At 32.0% G+C, this 24,105-nt stretch overlaps 1 protein-coding gene and 1 long non-coding RNA gene across 3 annotated transcripts in view; one reads left to right on the plus strand and one right to left on the minus strand.

Moving 5' to 3' along the window:
* Positions 1 to 15,142, plus strand: part of LOC106458136 (eukaryotic translation initiation factor 3 subunit G-like) — a 21,671-nt gene extending 6,529 nt beyond the window's left edge. Inside the window, exons 5-10 of one of the 2 annotated variants that reach the window (XM_022384276.1) lie at positions 2,196 to 2,300; positions 8,395 to 8,551; positions 9,121 to 9,270; positions 10,191 to 10,324; positions 14,333 to 14,439; positions 15,023 to 15,142. In XM_022384276.1, the coding sequence (XP_022239984.1) occupies positions 2,196 to 2,300; positions 8,395 to 8,551; positions 9,121 to 9,270; positions 10,191 to 10,324; positions 14,333 to 14,439; positions 15,023 to 15,041 (672 nt within the window). In that variant the 3' untranslated portion in view covers positions 15,042 to 15,142. The remainder of the gene's footprint in view (positions 1 to 2,195; positions 2,301 to 8,394; positions 8,552 to 9,120; positions 9,271 to 10,190; positions 10,325 to 14,332; positions 14,440 to 15,022) is intronic. The other variant, XM_013917595.2, reaches the window with a different exon arrangement.
* A 565-nt stretch (positions 15,143 to 15,707) lies between these two features.
* LOC111085481 lies at positions 15,708 to 22,070 on the minus strand. The gene is made up of 2 exons (XR_002610319.1): positions 21,663 to 22,070; positions 15,708 to 20,886 (listed from the first exon to the last, which is right to left on the minus strand). It is a non-coding gene; the product is annotated as an uncharacterized LOC111085481 (long non-coding RNA).
* Positions 22,071 to 24,105: the final 2,035 nt, after the last annotated feature.

The raw sequence follows: 24,105 nt of genomic DNA on the forward strand, positions 1-24,105 counted from the left end.
TTTCCCGTGAGAACGAAGCTTGTACTAAGAGAGAAAATCACATTTTTCTGTTCAGAACACAACATAATATATAATATGTTTATTGGTTATAGATGATATAGAATTAAATGTGAGAGAGAACTATTAACGAATCCTGAAGAGAAGGATGTGACAAGTGGGTGTGGCAAGAGGGGTCTGATTTTCTATTTGATATCTCTGTAACCAAACAAAATTAAAGTTTATAAAAGTTATGGTTTGTCTGAGCAATGACAATTTTATAGGGAATAATTTACCTTGAATTTCGTACTTATTGGAAGGGCGGTGAATAAAATAAAGACGATGGGATGCCCACAGAAAATTTGTCACCTTTCTCACACTAGAGGAAATTCAGGATTTTTTTAAATATTGCCTTATAAAATTAAGAATTTAAAACTTGTATACAATTAAAATATGCATTATCAGTTATGATTTGATGCTATACTAATTGGTATAACATAAACAAAAAGTAGTTTAATAAAATTTGGAATGTAAGACACAAAAACCTTGTGTCATGAGCAGTAAAGGATACTCATGGCGATAGGGTTAATGAGAGGAATAAACTGTATTTTATAAGTATTGTACATTATAAAAAAAAATGCAGTGAGGGAACATACTTCTATATTCTCAAAATTTTCAGTAGATTTTCAACTGCCGTGTTATTTTCAGATTAAAATGATTTCCTTACAAGTATCAGACAAGTCCATTAATAACAAAAGATTTGGCTATGTACTATATTTAATAACTTGATTGTGTTTCTTAGTGTATATGAAATAAGAAGACTGGACAAGTGCAATGAAACAAAGAAAATGTTGATTTCTACAAAAAAAAAAGCAAGCAAAGCATATGTATTTGCACAAACCAGCTAATAACCGATATTTGTACTAGGCTGTATTGAATCATACAACTTTCACTCTCTTAAGATTGATCTGTATAAAGTAAAACAGGATGATCTCAAAATATTGTTTACATGACAATCTCATAGTAGAACTGAACCAAGAAAGCATGCTTGAATTCATTAGGTAAAACCTAACAATGACTAGATTATACTTATTTTTTCTGCCCTATCAAGATAACTTTCATCTCATCCAAATGAAAAAATTATTTTAATAAGTTTAATTTTATTGTTGAATGAAAATATAAAGTAATATTTTATTATTTTATATAATATCTATTGTTTAATTTTTTTAGCCTTAAAATTGAAGATTGATCACACAGAAATTATCATTTTTTGATTATCACAATATCCAGCAATTGATAAAAAGTACTAAAATTTCCTTTCGATGTGAATTTAGTGTTAGAACATCTGAATAACTTTTATATTTATTGTTTCATCTCTTGCAGAGAAATATTTATTTCAAAATGAGTTCTTTCCCCATTTGTATTAAGGTTTTGATGAAAGTTCATTGCCTTTTGCAAAGTAATTACTTGTAGACTTTTATACAGTACTAATTTAGTCAATATACTATATTGTGGAAAGTGTGATGTTTGCATGAAATTCAAACATTATAGATTTTGATGGGGTTTTTGGTGAAGTTAAAGCAGTCAAAAATAGAAGTCATCTAAAATGTTAGAATCTAATCAAAAATGGATAAGAAAACTGTAAAACAGAAGAAATAATAAAAATAATTTGTTTCTTCCTATTATAACAACTGTTTGTCATAGATTGTTCTGTGATTGATCAGACCACAACCAACAAAAGTAACAAGAAATAGCCAAATAACATATATTATTGTTTCTACTAAGTGTTTAGTGTCCTAGATGTCATGATCATGTTGAACATTTTTGTAATGAATGTCAAGGTCAAAATGGAATGACTCTGAGCAAGAGTAACATTATTTTAGGATGATTTTTCATCAGCACCAAAACAACATTTTTGGAATTTCGTTGCAGTTTTTGAAGCAAGAGAGCAAACTCTAAATTATGAAAAGTTTCATATGAAAATTGGTCTAGCAAATTTTATCTCGTTGAGAGTTGCCACTAAAAGAAAGTTTGTTGACTGGCTTGTGAATTCAGGATTAAATACTTAATAATACATCAAACATCATTAGTTTAATCATACTTATTTAACTCGTATGTCCTAGCACTGTATAATGAGCATTGTGGGACAGAAGTGGTTTAACTAGATATCGTACACTAGAACTTGCATATTTTTCATCTTTCTTTATGTATTGAAACAGACCTGGAAAAAGTTTGGTGAAGCTCGAAATGACCCTCCAGGACCAAATCCCACAAACACTGTAGTTTCTGAAGAAATTTTCATGCAGTTTCTAAGCAACAAAGAGGTAATTTATTTGATTTATCAAATACAGTTTTCCTTAAAGAAATCACTGTTTTCTGTTGACTATTTATTTAAATAGAATAATGTTAAAGACAATTTGGATTTTATCCACTTTAATTTCTTTTTTCCAGCATTACATTTTACCTTGTGTGTGTAAAGAATTTTTGTAGGAAAATTCATTAGTAAATAGTTTCTCCCAATATCCTATGAGGAAAGCTTTTAATTATGTAGAGAAACATATTTTGAGTAATAATTAAGCAATGCATTCTTTAAAAACACTTCACTAAGAGTTTTTAAAATAGGCTGTTTTGAAATGGTACTGTTTTATAAATAGTTAAGAAATGTTGACTAGTTTACAAGGACTAGTGTTCAGATATGTAAAAACATAACACATGATAAAAGTGTTCTGTTTATAGTTAATGCTGTTACTTGAAAATTAATAATTTGAAAAATAAAATATAATTCTGAGACAATAACTCGCCTCCACATACAGTTTAGCTATCTTCCATGAGCATCTGGCAAAGAGATTTGCATGCCACAAGTCTTGAAGCAACTTCCATCTAATTGTATGTGATTCAGCATGAATTGCACTGTTGGATAATGATGTCATAATGTGAAAAAGCCCTTCACCCAGGGAAGAGTGATACACTTCCATGTGTAGTAACTCCCCTATACACTCACACTCACGGCAACTTCATTCTTCTCCTTGGCATTGTACTGAACAAACATGTTTAGTTTATTGAGATTTGTATCCTTAACAAAACTGTTTGGTATGTTTGGGCATTTTCTTTCTCTTTTTTTCCCATCAAGTTCTGCCTTCTTCTTTTCACCTGCGAGCTTTTACATATCTGATTAACAAATTGTACACTCCACATTCTCTTCTCACATGAGATGTTCTTTCACTTTTGGAGTCTCTGGTTTCCATGGAACTCTTCAGAGTTTTGGGGCATGCATTCATGTGTCGCCTACAATGGTCCTTGCAAACCCAAGAATTTTTTTTCTTAGGGTCTATTGTCTTTATTTGGAGGCCTCTCCTTGAAGAATTGTTGTGATGATTGGACCATGGCCATACTCCTTTCAGTGTTACCTTGCAGACTCTCAAACTAGATCTCTCCCTTCTTAGATGCTTCCTTCTGATTGAGGCATATCTCTAGTTGTGAGCAGGACTCCTGACATTTGTATGCTGGACAAGCATTTCACTACACATGCATGTGCTCAACCTTCTCACTATCCATCAGCAATGTTCCCATTCTTGCCCCTACTAGTGGATCAGTTTGTCATTTTCTTCTCAGTCTATTCCCTGATCGTTTCTTGCTCCAACCATCTGGAAGGCACCCATTCTAGGATCCCTTGCTTTTGGGCATTGTACATAAACCTCTGGGTCCATTCATGTAGGGCTTGTCTTCTTATCTGTCATTTGCCAGGAGCTTAAATCTTGGTGGTGGGCTGGCTCTCTTGGCCAGTCTGCATTCTATCAATAGAGTGGTCTCTATACCCCTCTCTTTATGTCCTCTATTCTTCATCCCTTGGCTCTGGCTGTTGATTACTCAGCCAGGCCTGATCTCACGTCTTTTTGTATGCCTATTCTCTTATTCATCTACTCTCTCTGGTCATCGACTTTTTACACTCTTCTCTTTCCTGGGTCCTATTGATGGTGCCTGTTTGGCAAGTTTAGCTTCAGTCCACTTGACTTTTTGATCCCCTCTTCCCCTCCTTGATCTTGCCTTTCACTCTCTTGCTTTCACTCTCACCCATTTGCCTAATCTGTCAACTATCGTGCCAGAGTTTTTTGTGGGACGTTGTTCTTGCCATTTTTACACTGTATATGTCTGTCAATGATTGCGACAGGTCTCTTGTCATTAGTCTTAACACCTCTCCCTTCTTCTTCGCCTTCATACTGTGAACCATCTTTCTGCCTTTTTTACGTGGCTGCTCATCAATGGTTTGTCAATTTCTGCCTTTACTTGTTGTTGGGAGGTCTTGTCCATGGAATTTCATCTTTCCTATTATGACAAGGTGCTTCTTCTGATGTGCCCAAGATCAGCCAATATTGGAATCAAATTTTGACAATCTGCATTTGTATGTTCCTTATATCTGGACATCCCAAATGTATGTATACTAGTGGTGTTCATCAAGCTTCAAAACTTGTCTTCATATAAATCACGCGCTTATCAAACTACAAAAAGGACATATTTTCATCAGAATAAAAAACAAGTATATATATATATATATTGGATAAAGTTCAAGAACTCTTCCTCTCAATTTATTTTCCCTGTAAACCTTTAAACAAATCAATAAACTTTGAAGGAGAAAATGTGTTATGAAAGGTAAATAAAGTACATTCTGAGCTCAGATTGTATCCACTGGTGTTTTACAAACGTGAATGTATATTGAACATATACAATATTAGCCCAAGGACCTTAAGCCAACTTCAAAATGTCCTAAATTATGTCCATATAGTATTTCTTCATTGATGTAAACCCTGTAACAAACCTACATGCAATGAAAACGGGAAGGGGAGGTTGAACCTAGTAATAGTTATGGATACCAGAAATAAAGGCACTTTTCAAGTGATGCTATGATATTTTATGGCAAATAAAACTATGTTGTAAGTACGTTTATCTTTGTCAAACAAATTAAGAAACAGTTAATTCTCTCAACGTGGGCTCGGTTGATTTGACCGACCACATAACCTCGTTGTACTAGTTCAAAGTTTTTATAGATTTAATACTGCTAATTCTTAATATAGTATGTATATCTTCACAAAATTTGGCAGTCTTTCAGTAAATATTATAAGTCTTTCACATATTAAAAGTCATTGTTTAGTGAAGTATTTTAAATAAACTCAAAAAAGATTTTGTCCATGAATATATCAAGTATTTGTTTTGAATAGTTTATGTGCAAAGTGATTTTCATGTTAAGGTTTAAAAATACTTTACTTCATCTCAAAAATCTCAAATTTCATCTGTGTAATCTCTAAAACTCCCTAAGTGCATTTCAAACATTTGTTATCTTTAAAACTTTATATTTTATTTATTATTTTCTCTACCCTAAATCTATACGTGGTTGGTCAATTTGACCGACCTAATAACCACACACAAAAAAAATCAAAATAAATCTAAATTACTCTTTTTTTTTCTTTCTAGAATGACTTAATTGTAACATGAAACAACATTTGTTTATCATAAGATGTTTTAAACTCGTAACAGTATATATATGTATTTATAATTCAATTTTATTGTGTTATTGCCCTTTGATTTCACTTGAACCATGTCTAACTACTATTCCTGCTATTGTAAGTTGTAAGTCACTTGGGAAATATGGAGCTCACATTACACTATCGATTTAACTTACCCACGAGCTTCTCACATGCATGCCTTGTGAAACATTTTTATTATATTATTATTTATTTTACCTTATTTAACCTTAACTAACCTAAAAAATCACTATTTTTGCATTTTAATTAGTTTTATAATAATAAATGAACAATATACATGAAAAACAAGAAATAAAGTACTTACCTGTTTCTTCTTTTTTTGTGTGTGTTGATGACACTTAACCCTACTTTTTTATACTAATGGTAGTAGTGCATTAAATAATTTTTATATAATTAAATAATGTACCAAAGAACATAAAATAATAACATGCAAAAAGCAAACAATTTCCTCTAACAATTGCAATCTCTTTGGCTTTCTAACTACTCGAAAAGAGCTGTTACAAATTCATTCAAGCTAGTCATTATCTTTCCCATGTGAATGAAGCTTGTACTAAAAGAGAAAATGACATTTCTCTGTTAAGAACACAACATAATATATAATACATCATTTGATAGATGAAAACCTTGGCTTACTGTTGGTTATAGATGATATAGAATTGAATGTGAGAGAAAACTTAACAAATCCTGAAGAGAAGGATGTGACAAGTGGGTGTGGCAAGAGGGGTCTGATTTTTTATTTGATAGCTCTGTAACCAAACAAAATTGAAGGCTTATAAACGTTATGGTTGTCTGAGAAATGACAATTTTATAGTGAGTATTTTACATTTAATTTCATAGCTAATGGAGGGATGGTGGATAAAATAGAGAAGAGGAGATACCTAGAGAAAATTTGATGTGTGTCACACACTAGGGGAAATTCAGGATTTTTTAAAATATTGCCTTATGAAATTAAGAACTTAAAACTTGTATACTATTAAAATATTATTAGTTATGATTTTATGCTATCCTAATTGGTATAACATAAACAAAAAGTAGTTCAATAAAATTTTGAATGTAAGACACTAAAGCCTTGTGCAATGCACAGTAAAGATACTCGTGGTGATAGGGTTAATATATATTAGGTCATGACTTGAATTGTTGGTCACCAATATTTCTTTTCACTTCTCCATGGGTGACTTCCTTTCAGGATACATCGGGAAGTGATGTGCCCTCTTCTTGGTCTCTCTCTTGCTGGTTTTAAAAATAGGGTTTCACAGTCGCTCATTGCACTGTCTCCAGTAAAAGACCTTCTGGTTAAAGGTCTGGTGGGAATCTGACCACTTTTCTGTGTCTCCCTCATGCAAATTTTCCCCCTTTATCAAGTGAAGCACAGGGAGACCCTTACCACTTACTAGTTCCTACCTGCTGGGTTGATGGACCATGGAGTATCCTCACAGTTTGAACTCATCAACTAGGCTATAGAAAAGACGAAATATGTTGACAAGTGGGGCAGTAGTGACACTCAGTGTAGTGCAGGCCATTCCTCTTATACATAACTCATGCATCTTGTGCCCTCCTTCTGCATCTTGAAACTGTTTAGTAACTAGAGTTGAGATAATAAAGTTCTCTCAAGAGTTGATTTGAGCTCTCACTTTATAATACCATAATATTACATGGATGTGCCCTCCTCCTTCAGCCTGTCTGTTCAGCAGAGTTGAGGTGATCACATATTTTATGATTCCAAACTGCATATCTATGGTACTCTCCTCCTGTAGCTGGAACGTGTCCTATAGAGTCTGACAGTAGATTTGAGATGAGCACATACTATACAAAGCCATATTGTTTTATTATAGTGCTTTTCTCCTGCAGCTAGTCTGGTGGTAGAGTTTAGGTGAGTACACATATTATATGTATTCTTACTACATAACTGATCTGTCCTCTGGGTGAGTTATCAGAAATTACCTTTTCCTTACTTTAAAATGTATTTCTGATTGATACTCACCTTTTCACCCATTCTCCCTACTTTCAGTGCTACTTTATTTTTTTCATCAAAAGATGAAGTTACGACAAGTGGAAATGCATGGGGGGTATTGGGTATGGTGGTGAGTTGCTCTCCTATTGGTGGAGTGCTTTTGTCGCATGTTGGCATCATCATGCAGCAGCACAATTCATATTAAATCATGCAAAGTTAGGTGGGAGTTGCCTCATAGCTGGTGGCATGCAAATCTGGTAGATGCATGAAGAAGATACTGTGTGAAGAGGTGAGTATCTATCAGAAATACATTTTCATGTAAAGATAATGTTAACACTCAATTGTAGGCTTTGCCCGTATTAAGCTTTCTCTAGAGAGTCGTTGTAGAATCAGTAAACTATAAAAGTTTTTTTTAACTATTTTCAGTGTATAACTATTAGTCAGGTTACGTGGATATTAATCATAATTTATTTTTATTTCAATACCCAAGATAATTTTTGAGAGAATTTCTTGAATTTTGGTTTCATTTTCACTTCCTCTCATTAAGTTATCACTGCCAAGCCTTCATCAAATTTAGGATTTGGTTATTGCAAAGTTGAATACTATTAGTTAATAAAATGGTTTCTCAAATAAGAATTAGAAATGTTGTACATGATGCATGTTTAATGATAATAAGAATTGTACTTCTTTGTCAATTTTGTTGAGGGAAACAATCAGTGTGAAGTATTAAATAGCTAATACAGTATGTCTGTTTTTGAAATATCAAATATCTAAACTTCAAATTGGAGATTCACGAATTTTGTGACAGCAATTTCACTGACTAGCAGCAGTGAAAAAAAAAACAAACCAAAATGACTTATATTTAGAGATAAAATACTTTGATTACAAAGTAAATTCTTTCAGTAATTAGGAAAATCATTGTTTTTTTAGGAAGAAAGACAGACTGATGATGATCCACTTAACAAACTTAAAGGACAAAAAATTGTTAAATGTAGAATTTGCAAGGATGATCACTGGACTACACAGTGTCCATTCAAGGACAAGCTTGGAGCTTTACCTGACTTGTTAAAGGATGATACCAATCCTGGTAAATACTCTGTATCTTGTATTTATTAACTCTCATCTGCTTTAAATTACTGGAATTCAAATTGAGTACATTGCTAAGTTTAAATTATACATTACTTAAATTCATATATTTGAGTTTTACTTAATTTTTATGATAAACATATTCAAAAGTAGTTCACTGAATCCTGTTAAAGGTTAAGATATTTTGTACGTTACCATCTAGTCTTCCCTCTAGTCTATCTAGTCTGCTAAATTAAGGATGACTAGTGCAGATAGCCCTCATGTAGCTTTGTGCAAAATAAAAAACAACAACCCAGAAATCTGGAAGGGTTTTCACAATCTTTATGTGAAGAGTTACAAATACTTTACATTCATGTATAAAAATAAAGTATATCCAAAATATTGAACATTGTTTTACTGTATTTATGTGATTTGCATTTCAATAATACTGTGTATTAAGTTTTTAAAACTATTTATAATGCAACCGCTGTTGCAAGCTTAATGATGAAAAAGTGTTAATAATACAGCTATTGAAATTTATATGCTCACTTGTGTGAGTGCTACAACTGGATGTGTGTATGCTTATTTTATGCTTCTTAGCTGCTACAGCAACTACAGCTGCTGCTACACCCTCAACTTCCCAGGTTGAGGATAAGATGAAAGCTGGCAAATATGTTCCACCTAGTATGAGAGAAGGAGCCAATCGCCGTGGAGAATCAATGGTCTCTTCACGCAACAGAGGTAAGGGTTAAATTCTGAAGGTTAAAAATTTTTTGTAAAACCAAAACTACAATTTTGAGATATTTTATTGTATTTTATAGAATAAATTAATTCTGATGAATCTGTATCTTTGGAATTTTTTCTAATTGCAATTCTGTTAAGAGTACTAAAATATTAAATGTTTTTATAATGGCAGCACATGAATTCAAGTTAAAAGTATCTAACATATATCACGAATAATAAATTATTAGCTTTCTAAAAATGTGATTTCAGTTTTATGTACATGAAGAAAATTACTTTTATTTACTTTTTATAATTGTATCTATGCTATTCTATTCCAGTAGATTGATAACACATGATTATAATCTGATATTATTGATTTATCTAAGAAAATTGATAGTTGGGTATTTGATAGTTATAAAATCCTTTAATCAAATTAATATTTCTTCAAATTATTTGAAATAAACCTTTGGTTTTTGAGTCTTGGTAAAAGAAAGAAATATAGCTTTTGCAAGAATATACTAAACTTCATTTACATTTTAGAGTACTTTATATTAAGAAACGTTTAAAATCATCTTAATAAAATGAAAAAAATGGTCTTTCTTCAAATGTTTTAGTTTTTTTTCATTTTTAAGGCATTTTTTTAGATTTACCAGTTCTTATTTAACTTGCATTCAACTAATGAGAATCAGTGTCAAGTTTTGGGGTTATGGAATGTAATAAAAAAATTAAACCATTGCAAATTTGTGAACAACATAGTGCAAGTTTTCTTAGTAATTTTTTTTAATCTACTTGTTAAGTTTTTATTATGGTATTCTGAAATCGGTGTCAGAGAGTTTGTTCAAGTTATTAATATTTTAATTCATAGTGATTTATTGTAAGGAATTTTCAAGTAACATACTTTGATTATAAATTAACTACTAAATCTTATCATATTGCAGATGATGCTGCTACTATCAGAGTGACTAATCTTTCTGAGGATGTGAGAGATTCAGACCTTCAGGATCTATTCCGGCCATTCGGAAACATTGCTCGCATTTATTTAGCAAAAGACAAGGTTACTGGACACTCAAAGGCAAGTACATTTGACCCTATCACCACAGGTCAAAGGCCATCTCTCGTTTTTTTTACTTGCATTAAAATTGTTATTGAACTACTATTTTATGAGTTTATATCAATAAGTTTGCTATCAAATTGTAGATTATAATTCAAATTTTAGTATTATACATTAGTTAATTTCTTAATTTAAAAGTAAATATTAAAAGAACACACCTAAATGTTAATTTTTTTTGTGTCACGTGGTATGTTGAATGCAGAATTGGTTCAAATTATATGTTTATGACGTCCAAATACAATGTCTATAGTTTCGTACAAATTAGGAACTCAAATGACCAATATTGATAAGCTAGAATATAAAATAAGAACCTCCTATCTTTTCTATTTGCTGGGATATTGCTTCATGTACTGAATCAAAAACAGTGGCCCAGCCCACCTCTTTCCATTTTTCGAGACACTTTGTTACATAAACCTACTTCTGTGTATGATGTGTGAATAACCAATCAAAAGCTCAGAATGTCCCCCAGGTGGTTCTCTGAGTCTTTGCAAATTATTTGCATGGGAAATCCTTTTTTTTTCACTCTGGATTCGAAGAGGGTAAGTTGACACTTTAGTGAGCTCGAAATTTCATATTTTTAGACCCAAATACAGCTTAGTGACTAAGCTTGATAAATTGTAGTGGAATTCTGTGGTATCGATATAGTAATTTATGAGACTTGATTATTTCAAATGTATATATATAAAACCTAAAAAAAAATTATTTCATTTCACATCCTCCACGTGCAAAATTTGATGAGGCTGAGTAAACTATAGCAAGCAGCAAACGAGTACAAAGTTCTTAACTAGAAGAGATAATTGCTATACTTTTTTATTTACTGTTCTATGTTTTAAGAAAAATAAGTTTAAGAACTTGTTTGTAAATAGTAATAATGTATATACATATATAATGTATTATAACTGAAATATGAATGTATTTTACAAAATACCAGTCCATTAAAACACAGCCAAGGTAACTTTGTAAAGGCCAATTGTATATTCTTGGATATGGTAACATGAGTGCATGTGCACCACATCATTGCAACTTCTGTAATGATAGCCAGGCATGACTGGAAGGTCAATATGATAAAGATAATAAATATATATAAATGTATAATGTTATGAGATTTAAGCTATTTATGTGTTTTCGTGCTCTAATCTGTAGTCATTCTAGAACAAAAAAGCATCATTTATATTTATTTCATAATTTTTATGGTGGTTGTAAGGTTGGTCAAGTTGACAGACCCCGTATAGTTAGGGTAAAGAAAATAACAGACAAATTAGAAAGTTTTACTGAAAACAAACATTTGAAATTTGTTTAGGAGGTTTTAGAGATTACACAAATAATATTTGAGATTTTTGGGACAAAGAATAGTTTGTTAACCATAACATGAAAATTACTTCACACTCAGACTAGTGATGAAACACTTAATATTTTCACAAACAAATCTTTAATAAAAATACTTCATTAAAAAATCTTGTAATCATTACTAAAAGTCTACCAAATTTTGTGAAGATACACATAATTTATTAAAAGTTATAATATAAATACTTAATGTGTGCATATGTGTATATTAACTCGTGTCTTTTATACCGAGCCCATTGCAAAAAACTGTGAAAAAAGCTAAACTTTGATCATAAACATTAATGACTATTCTTTATAGTAAAACTACTCAAGAATATAGTTAATTTCATCATCACTTCTTGATAGATGGCAGTATTAGCAAATTAGTTTCCAGCCAATTCTCGTTGTAGTCAATGATCACATTTTCTGTCATCCGAGGAATAACTTACCTGCAATTTTGCCCTTCAGCTTTCATTACAATTGTTGTGTTCGTCTTGAAATATGCTTAACCCTATTAAGATTGGAGGGTAGTTCTTTGGTGTTGAAGGCGCACTTAGATATCATATTACACAACTGAAGTAAAAATAGTAATTTCAACTGTATTTTAATAATTTTTTTACTCAAAAATATCCTAAATTTTATATTTTGTAACTTTGTACTATGATCTGTGCACAGCTCCAACAGGTATCACCTATAAACAACTCTTTTTAATGATTTTTTAGAATTTATCTGCCCATTCCAAGTTATAGGTGTACTGCACATTTACTCAGACCCTGTCAGTCGTTAGAAGTAGACTTATTCAAGTTTTTGCTTCTCACCTGACTTTTCTGTCAATAATTATTTTAAGAAGTGGGTTGAACAGTAACTAATAAACCTTGGCTTAAGAATGATTACATAGAAAAGATTCTTGTGTATCTTTGTCAGTATAAAGTAGGGTAAGCAGTAATGTATGGTCTCTGATAAAGTGACACTGAAGTTCTGATAGAGGAGAATAAAGGATTCTAATATGAAGTTAACAAATTTTAGGAATAAACCAAAAACCTGGGAATTGTTTTATAGCTTCTTTTGATGAACCTTTCATTAGTGATAATCTTTTTTTATTATGTCTATTTTAAAGCCACAAGAACATTCTTATATGGAAAGATATCAAGTAAGGATATTTAGGGTTAGGGAATATGGGAAGCTGGGATTCTGTGATGGTATACTATTCAAATGACAGAAAAGCTTATTTTATTTTCATGTATTAGTAAATTCATTATTACTCGAACAACATGTACAAGCACAAGAACTCCCTAGTTATTGAAAACAACAATAATTATTAAATAGAAATTGAGATTGACCCAAAATGTAGTTGGAAAACTATCTTCTACATTAGTGCAATCTTAGGGTATGAGTGGAAGTTGTATTTCCACTGTTCAATGCTTTTACTGTTTATCAATATATTATACTATTTTTGTTGCTATGTAACTGCTTCAGTTAGGATACATAACAAATAGAAATAAATGATGAAAACAAAACAAGCTAGAACTCATTGGATATATAGAATGGAACTTTTTGATCAATAATATTTAAAAAATTCAGTTTTATTTCATATTTTTTTACTAACTATGTTCATTGTATGTAAGAGCTTGTATGAACAGACAAATAATACAAACACAACAATTGTTGAAAAGTAACTACTGGATACATTTACATGATTTTTGGTACACAATAAAAAAATAACTAAGACAAAAGAAAGTATTTTTTAATGTTTTTAAAACTGGTTCCCAACCTTTTGTGGCCCTCACACCCCTCCCCTGAAAAGTGTGCATAAGACATTTCCTCTTGGCAACATTTGGGGGGATAACGGACCTTGTATATGCCTCTTTCGTGTACCCCATGGACCCTCATTTTGCCCCCCCCCCCAGGAGGTGCTAACACTCCTGACTTAAAATATTATTTAAATCCTAAACCAAACTATATAAATTTTTTAAAGCATAAACTAGATGATGTATAGAAAGTCTGTACCAAATTTCATACAGTTAAATTAGCATTTTAAGTGTGAGAAAAATGCAGACACCACCCTGCCAGTTTGAAAAGGGTTAAAATATCTGAACTTTCAGCTCTCAAGCTCATAGAAGAAATTTTTCAGTGAGGACAAGTGGCTATCATCAAAGCTTTGGTGGGGATTCGATTTTATTAAATATTTTTGATATCAAAATAGTTTGTCTGTGGAATAACTTTTTTATTTATTTATACATACCAGAGGTGTAGGAGGTAAGTTAAAGTGGGGGGGGGGAGGTGTATTTGCTGAGTGAAGCAAGGAAATATGTGCTCAGGTGCACCTATTATGACCAGGGTCCAGAGCTTCTCTTAGGTGTATGGAAGTTCTTGGTTTCTGGATTAAATTTCATGAACTCTCTTGCTTTTTCTGAGAGTAACTTTCCTACTTTTAATGCACTTTTATTGGGACATATTAAAAAGTATCCCCCCCCCCCCGATTCCTATGCCACTGCATGTCGGGGGGGATCTGAAGTCTATAAATAACAACAATATTGAAAGCCATTTCACAACATTATTAGACTTAGAATTCCAGTTTAAGCTAAGGTAAGTTTTAGTAGTAGAAGAAAGATTTAGGTGTTCAAGAATAATGTTTTTTTATTCCAGGGTTTTGCTTTTATAAATTTCCTGCGTAGAGAAGATGCTGCACGAGCTATTGCTGGTGTAAATGGATTTGGTTATGATAACCTTATACTGAATGTGGAGTGGGCTAAGTAAGTACTTATCTAATTGTTTGTGTTAATGAATTTTTCTGCAACAATTTTATGCAGTGTGTGAAATGGACAAAGTAAATTATTTAATAAACCTTTAATATGATAATCATAAATTTAAGGTAGCCTCTTAATAAGTGTAGAATGGGGTAAATTTTTTTAAAAGTTCTTGTATAATATTTTTCAGAAAAATTCCTACATATGGTGTATAGTATAATTTTGTATGTTTAGAAACACATCTTACTATCTATTTTAACTGATATAGTGAAAAGGTCTTTCTTTACCATTACAGAGGTTTCAGTAGAATGTTTTTTACAAGCTCTCTGAGAATGGTTTTTTTGGTTATGCATCCAATACCTAAGTTTGTTCTATGTAAATAACTCCAATGTAATAAGTAGTAGTGAGAAAAAATTTAATAAATGCTGTATGTTAATAGTTATGGGGGAGGGCAGTTTTCATCTCCTAGATGAGTGATTAAGTTTTAAGCATAACCTAGCACTATCTTGAGAATGCATAAAATTAGAAACATACAGAATGTATTTGTTGTTCCTTATGCATTTTTTTTTGTGCTCTTTCTCTCTTTAAGGCCATCTGGCACTAGTTGAAAAGGATCCATTCCAGGCAGTAAGCTTATCTTCACGTGAATCAGCAAATGGAATGTAAACTCCTGTATGATTTAGTAATAAAAGTTACTTTGAGGCTGACACTTATTTCTTGATGTAAACATTCAGAAAGACATGTTTCATACAATAAGCTGATTTACATAAATCTATCAAAACTACTCAAATATCAATATGTAGGACCCAGATCTAGAACAAGAATTTATAAAAAATTGTGAATACACTTAATAAAGGTTAAACTGATTATTCTTTCAAAAACTTTGAATCTTTAACAACTAATTTTTACTTGTTTGTTTAGCATCCTAAACAAAAATTTAAGTCTGGAGTTGATAAGTGGTATATATATATATATTTTCATTACTTATAAAAGTGTAAATTCTGTAAAGAATGTTAATATCACTGTAGAATTCAATCGCAGAACAGGTGTGTAAAAAATAGTTTGACTTTTCTGTATATTTAAATACTTTTAATTGCCAGCTTCAGGTCCACTTACTGGAGCCATATAAATGCATCTTGTCCTAGATTAACACTTAAAATATGTAAAAGTGGCCTTGTTTGCTTTTTTTTTTGACATGAATTTATCCTACCAATGTTGAAAAATATCTTTCTTAAGGACAAAGTGCCTCCAGAGAAAATTGATATGATTCAGAATTAAATTAACCATCTTTATTATCAATATATGTCCATAAATTGGCATGAAAATATGGTTTATAAATCAAATTTATGTACTATCTAAGTTTAACTTCTTAATTGGAAAGAGAAATATTTAAAAATTTTCAGTCTTCATATTTTTGTGTCACTACATGTTTGAGCTCCAATTTCAAATTCCATATCATTCACCCTCCATGTGTCTTTGTTTTATCAGATTAGGATCTTAATGTGGTCCTCTATACCCTTTCTTGTTTCCCCTTTTAACCACTGGCTTTGTGTTCCCTGTAACATCTCTTCCTCAAGACCTATTTCCTCATCCTCCTTGCTTGTGAGCATCGTTGTTTGGATATTTATGCCATTAATGTTTCTTTTATCCTTTACCATTTCTCTTATGTTATCCTCTACCCTGACTAGCCCTTCCTCCCTAAGATCTATGCTGCTTTAGAAGGTGGTTTGGCTTTCTCACCCATTTCCTTACCTTCTTTTTCCCACCTGTACTGTCATTTCAATCCAGATAGGCTTCTTTGTCTGGTTTTCTCCTTAAGGTGTTATGTGGCACATACTGCCTCATTTCGGGATTCATGTTCCCGACGTATTATTTCCTAGAGCCCTTCTGTTTCCCATGATCTGTCACTCCCATTGGTTGGGTTCATCAACTCATAAGGCTGGTGTATTCAGACTTATTCATGGAAAGTCACAATCTCTACAACATCTCTTTACATCAAATTCGTAACATTACTATGTCTTTGGCTGCTCGCCTTTGCTGTCCATCCAACATGGTCAGGTGGTTAGGGTACCTGACTCGCAATCTGAGGGTTGTGGGTCCAAATCCCTGTCTCAGCAAACATGCTCATCCTTTCAGCTATGGGGCATTATAAAGTGATAGTCAATTCCACTATTCTTTGTTAAAAGAGCAGCCCAAGTGTTATCAGTGGGTAGTGAGGACTAGCTGCCTTCTTTCTAGTCTTTCACTGCTAAATTAGGGATGGCTAGCAAAGATAGCCCTTGTGTAGTTTTGCAAAAAATTCAAACCAAACCAAATCTTTGCCATCCTAATACTTCCATTGCTCATTCTTCCAATGGCAATTTTACACACGTCCACTAACCTTTGACTGGGGTAAGTCTTATCCCTTCTTTTCAGCACCCCTACTGCTATAAAGATCCCACTCTGTGGCACATGTTGCTTAGTCAGGAATGCTTTGACTCAAACTCACACTAGTTCAGAGTTGCTATATAACACTCACTGCAGAGAAGGGGTGTTTTCATGAGACCACTGGTTGCTTACCCAGTGGTGTATGTATATATATATATATATATTTGTGTGTGTGTGTGTACTAGATATCACTCAATTTCAATCTATGGTGGACTATCACTCATGGATTTCATGAGCAAAGCAGAAGGGAATTTTGCCCATCCCTTCCAAACCTTTGATTGAATAAATTGGGGTAGGTCTTCTTTTCAAAATAAGGAATTGCAGACACCAATGCACTGTCTCCAGTGTGATATTCCTCCAAACTCCCCACTGCATTCACCTTTTTCTTCTAGTAGAGCATGATAGTCCCAACTCTTCTCAGTTTCCGGTCACTGGGATGGTGGACTATGGAGGCTTCCTTCTGAGTGAGTTTAGAAATTTATTTTACAATGCATGCTCATGATTATCTACTCAGTGAGAAAAGGGCAAAGCTGGTTTCCCTCCTTCCATTTCCCTTGGATGCTTTTTCCAAGGTGGAAAACAATAGACAGAATAATAAATTAAACTAGTAGCAGCAGGTCCAGCATACACGGGATCCAGGCATAATGCCGGGTTCAGGCATAAATTCATTAATTCTGGTTGTAGAAGGTACTTTCTCTACTTCTATGGTTATGTTTAGGAGACATTGTCTAATTTGTAATGCTAGCAACAGGATGTCTGTGCTTTCTTCCTATGGTTGGGAGAGTGTTCCATGCCCTCCTCGTAATTCCTAATTCAGAATGTCCCTGCTCTGCATTTACGGTTGAGTGAGTTATGATTTTGTCTGTAATACCAATTACAGCTTTACCAGGTTCTTACGCTTGAGTCGAGGTAATGTCATGACCCCATAATGCTAGGTTCAGTTTGTTGTACTTCTTGCACTTTGGAGTTTGTCTGGTTACGACTGAAAGCTCACTTCCTCTTCGTAATTCCGATTAATTGATTTATGATTTATGAAGAATTCTTACACCATCACCAGAACAAAAATATCAAATATTAACCAATGAACAAAATTGCACTAATAAACCAAACAACAACTCAACATTACACTACAGTTTACCCTTCATCCCTGAAATCAATTCAAAAATAATTCACACTTGGAGAAAACTTGCCATTAAACATAAAATTCTCATCGACTTCATATTCAATCAAGAACACGGCCCTAAACTCAATTCATTTCAAAATAAAAATAAGGTAGAATCACACAAGTCATTTATAAATGACTTCATATTTTTGTGTCACTACATGTTTGAGCTCCAATTTCTTGCTTTCAGAATTTTCTAACACCAAATACAGACTGCTGCAGTTCCATCCATAATTAAAAAACAAAAAGTATATGCATATGAAATTTTAGAAAACTAGAGTTCATATCAAACAACACAAGTTGTTGCATGAAAATGTGAGCTTGAAAACGAATAAAATCTCAAAATTTTTTCATTTTCCATTACTGAATGGTGTTCATTTAGAGATTACAAGTAATCTCAAAATAAATTTCTAAGACTTAAAAATCAAAGATAAAGTCTGCAAATTAAAACTTGAAAGAAACAATTTGAAGAAATTCTAAAGCAACTGAAAAATATTGTTAACCCCCTAGATCTAGGATATTTTAAAGTTAAAAAACATAAACTGTAACAATAAAGCTTTGACTGAGAGTAGAGATAAACAGTTACATTAATTTGACCTCAAAAATCATTGTTATCTGTCTTTAAAGAAAGTCTGGTTAAAACCATGCTATATAGTGTTTAAAGTATCAATAAATCAAGCCTTTTTGAAGCAGAAGTTCAAAGCATAAAGTTAAAGCTGAGAAGAAATTTTCTGTTATTATTACATAAATAATTCACACCAAAACTGAAAAATTAAATACCTCATCTGTTACCTTAAATTTTCTAATGAAAATTGTTACTTATACTTTGGAAATATTTGATACATTATCAAGTAGATTATTAAAAAGTTATATCCACAAGTTCAGTTAAAATGTGTCTCTAAAACAGAAGGAAAAAAGGGCTCTCCATCTTTAAAGATAACATTCATTAAAACACCTCACTAGTAGTATATGAATTCACATGCCCAATATACAGCTAAGAATATATTAAATCAACCACTAGAAAGCTTTGGAATCAAGTAAATGAGCACTATAACTCTAAGAACCTACAACAACAGTGGCATTACCAACCACTGTCCAAATGAATGTGATGATGTGCCTACTTCCAGTTTCTTCCCCATCATTGTCTATTCTCGGAAAGAATTCCACGTTAAAATGCTGAAATCTCTTGCTAACAAAATTAGCTCTTAGTCAGAAAATGAATGCAATGCCATCTTCAGTTGTGAAAGTGTAAAGAAAGGACCAGAATAAGAACTTAATCATTGAAATGTTCTCCGTAAGGACTTTCTGCAATTCATTGATGCAAGTTATTTGCAATACAATTTTCTAAGTGTAGTTAAAACTTAAAATATTGTTTTATTTTGGTATTGAAATGCATAGTTCTGTGAAAAAACATATCCATAAACCGGATTCACCTCGTGTAATGGGTCTCAACATCCATGGATATACAAATATCAAACCATTGAACAATAAACTGTAATACATTAGAAGTTAAATAAAATTTGGGTGTTTAAATTATTAGTAAGTAAACTGACTATAATCCTTTAGATTTATTCTACACTTTTAGCATATATGATTGTGAATATACACATTAAAACATTTCCTTGAAGATAAGAATCCTGGATGGGATAAAGTCATTTGAGAAAAAATGACCTAAAAATAGATCAAAGTGTTGTGTATTAAACAGATGAAAAATTAACACTGATTTTGTACATCATGGAGTACAACTGGTATACATTAATGGTATTTGTTAATCAATTCATTCAGAGACCCGTTAATCAGTTAGTACTTAGTACAGTGTTCTTCAAACCATGGAACATAACCAACAATGAACCAAACAAAAAAAGGATTAGCAATCCAATTAGGGGAGGAAAAAAGTCAATAATTCAAAATCAGTGGCAGATAGCTTCAGTAACTGTGCCATAACAAAAATGGGACAAGAAAGTTTGGTGGTAGTTGGAATCGAAGCAGCCTCCCCCCCTCTCAAATCTAAGCAAACTTGAAGTAAAAAAATTTACAAGGCTAAAATTTGGCACAGCACAGATAACTCATTATGTAGCTTTGTGCTTAACAACAAACAAGTTTATTATTTTTGTGACAACCTAATCGTAATTTTGATTAACAGATTAGTTTATGAGACACTAATCAATGTAATTGCTACTCAAAGATAATTAAGTCACCCAGTTCTATCCTAGAATTCATTGAAATTATATCTAACTTTGATAAGGTACACAATAAACTAACAACCATAGATAATGAAATACATAAAAATATTTGTACACTTTAGTGTATTTCAACTTTAAAAGATATTACCTTTTTAATTCTTATATTCAAAGCAACACTATTTGTAAAACATGTAAAAACAAATAAAAAGTCAATGGTCACTTCTTTAGTACTACCAGTAAAATTATATTATTTTTTGTTTGTGCAAAGTATAAAATATGTATATACATAACTTATCAAGATTTTTTCTTCAATTACAATAAATTGTAATGAAAACATATGTTTTGCAATGTAGATTGAAAATCACAAACATTGGAACAGCACCAATATCAATGTTTAAACATCATTTTAGAAAAGGGGGAGGACGTGGTGTCGATATTTTGGTTTTGGAAGAAGGATTGCTAGATTCTTTATTTCCTTCTGTTTTTTTGCTTGAAGACTCTGTTGTCATGGAACTCTGTGATTTAGGTGGTAACAATGATGAAGATTGGACTTGTTTAGGAAAAAGAGGTATTTTATAGCGTTGATTTCTATTCTGGGGTCCAACACGAGTGGGTCCTTCTTCACTGTCAGTAAAAACTTTAAATTCTTCAAATTTTTTTTCTGCCATGGTTATTGTGTGCCTGAAAGATTTGTAGGAAAAAGTATATATATATTTGATTCTTAGAGAAAGCTACCTTAAGGTTATAATGACTGCTAAATTATTGGTAAACACAAAAATTGGTATATAGTATGTATGAAAACCTTACTACAACTAATGAAAGATATCACAGTACCTAAAATATCAGCATAAAAAGAACAAAGAAAACATTAAAATATTTTTATGTGACAATAATTGCATACAGATAGATTTATTGTACTTACATTCTTTAAATATATCTGAAAATGATTTTGTCCATGTTATATATATTTATTATGCAGAACAAACAAATATGACTGTTTTCTGAATTACTTTATAAAGTATATTTTACTCAGACATTAAAATCAAGGTCAAAGTCATTTGGTTTTACATCTTGCTTAAAAATCTGAAAAATTTCCCACTGTACCTATATTCCATAAAGCATGAATACTGGGTGTTAGAAGTTTACTGTTAAAGTACATAACAATAAAACTTATAAGCTGTAAATACATCCATACAATTAAAAAGTCTCATTTTTCTGGAGTTACACTTTATGCATAAATACTGAAAATATCCTGTACTATCACTCTATATAACGACCTTTTCATAAGTTATTGCAGATAATCAAATAAAATCTTATAAAACTACTAATTATTTTTAAATGTTAAATAACCATGACACAAATATTTTAATCATGTTAATGCTTTATTATCATAGTCTACTGCTAATACTGAGTAATAGTAATATTAATTTTATATCTTTTATGATTCAGTCACATACCAACAATTGAACAACGACACAACAAATGAACTATGTTCTATAACTTGGATTAAACTTTCAAGTTGGAAGTTCTAACGGTTTCTATCAGTATCACTTAGCAAGTTATTTTTCTTTACTGTGTAAAAATTGCGCAATGGAAAACGTTTCACTTGTATATTAACTAATCTCGCAATAGGCCTAACTCACATAAAAAAACAGCGACTCATTTGTTAAAGTTCCTATAAATAAAGTCCAGTAAATATAGCACAATTCAAAACTGGAAGATTAACACATTCATCAATTCAATAACTGATCGACAACACTATAAGTTATAACTTATAACCAGTTTTTGTAGACTTTAACATCAGGAAGTTTTGTGAGTTAAAAAATGAATCTACCAACTATCTATATTCAATTTCAACTGCGTGGGCGAACATACTACTTTTTGGAAATTATTTCCTTGATTTTATATGTATTTCAATATCCATATATAATTTATTTTTATTGATTATATATTTCATTATTAACCATGACTGAAATATTGCTGTTAAAACTGATTATTATTTCAGACCATCTAACTAATAACAAAATTAAACATCAATATTTCAATCATGTTAAATATTAAAATACACGGCCCCCCCCCCCCCTCAGTGGCACAGCGGTATGTCTGCGGACTTATAACGCTAGAAACCGGGTTTCGAAACCCGTGGTGAGAAGAGCACAATTAGCCCATTATATAGTTTTGTGCTTAATTACAAACAAACAAACTCAAATTTAGGAACCTGTAGCGCAGATATCCTTTGCGGAAAAAAAATCAAGAAAGAAACAAAATTCAATATGTATAACTATTATTAATGAGATACTATCACGTAATTTCTTTTTATTGAAGTGCTTATTATAATATGGGGTAAATTTAAATAGAGAGAAGACAGCTAGTCAACATCAACCACCCTTTGTCAACTTTTGGGCTAATCTTGTCAGAGAAAATGCAGTAGTGGAATTTTACCGTCACTCATTGTCCTAAAGTGCACGGCACGATTTTTGTATTATTATTATTGTTGCTTTTTTTCGCAATAATGGGATGTGAATCGAAGAAACTAAGGTACATAGCCCTTAATGCATCCATAGGGTTGCGCTCACATCAAATATAGAAAATATAGTACATCATAAGAGGTATATTTGCGTGCACAAACGTATAGGAAGCTAGGAACCCCATTATAATTGAAACAACTGTCTCATGCCGTGTACTAGTTTTACTTGAATAGATGCTTGTAATTTTCCTTTGGCTAGATAACTCCCCTGGTGGAACAGCTGTAAGTCTACGGACTTACACTCTTAAAATCTAGAGTTTGATTCCCCGCGGTGGACACAGCAGATGGCCCAATGTGATTAAATAACAAACAATTAGCTAGAGGGAGTTTTTAACGTAACGTGATAAATGTGTGACAAATAATGACTATAACTTCGTTCAACGTGTAGAAAACGACTTGAACGAAAAAAAATCGCAAGTTGGACCAAATATTGGTGATTGATTAGTAAATCTATTACCACGGTCAGTCAGTTAGTTAATTCAGCGTTGAAAATGGTTCATTTTTGTTTTCAGCAGAGTAATAGAGATACGAAAGTACTGTTATTTACATATGAGAAAATTAACAGGTATGTGGAATTTTTCTATTTAGGCGATATTTATTCATGATGTTAAGTGTATTATTTTTCCACTCAATGCTAGAAACTATTTTAACCCTGGTGTCAGAATTGTGATTATTTTAGGGAAATAAAATGGAATATAGACAGAACTCCAAGATGACGATACAAGTCTAGCTGAAAATATATCTTAAACCAAACACATCTGGGTAAGCTTTTTCTTAATTTTCGGACTTACACCGCTAGAAACCGGGTTTCGATACCTATGGTGGGCAGAGCACAGATAGCCCATTGTGTAGCTTTGTGCTTAACTTCAAGTAACTAAACAACTTAATTTTCGTGCATGTATTTTTTGTATAATGTAACATTCTTGTCAAATTAATATTGGAAGATCATTGCATAAACCTGTTAGAAATTAGACTGAAAGTTTAATAATGAAATGATGAAAAGTGGAAAAAAAAGATCAAGAGACAGAAAATTAAATGGATGTTGTATGTTCAGTTTCACTCGTTTCGCTGTGAATAATTGAATAGGAGCTGCAAAATAACTGAAGGTTTGTCAGCAAATGTTTTACAGAGTTGTACCTTCACTGAAATGTGTTCTTAATAGTGAATCAGTATTTGTTGTAATCAGCGAAATGTTTCTTTCTATCTTATCGTCTGAGAATAAGAAAACATGGTGTTATATAGAGTTATGCAGACATCACCCATGTGACTGAAAGTTACACTACGTATGATACTATAATTGCAAAACCTAGTTTTGAGAGTAACTACTTTGAAAATACATGCTCAGTGTATACACAAATTTTTAATATACACCT

This window comes from Limulus polyphemus, unplaced genomic scaffold (assembly GCF_000517525.1).
Source record: "Limulus polyphemus unplaced genomic scaffold, Limulus_polyphemus-2.1.2 Scaffold419, whole genome shotgun sequence".
In the NCBI taxonomy this organism is placed as follows: domain Eukaryota; kingdom Metazoa; phylum Arthropoda; class Merostomata; order Xiphosura; family Limulidae; genus Limulus; species Limulus polyphemus.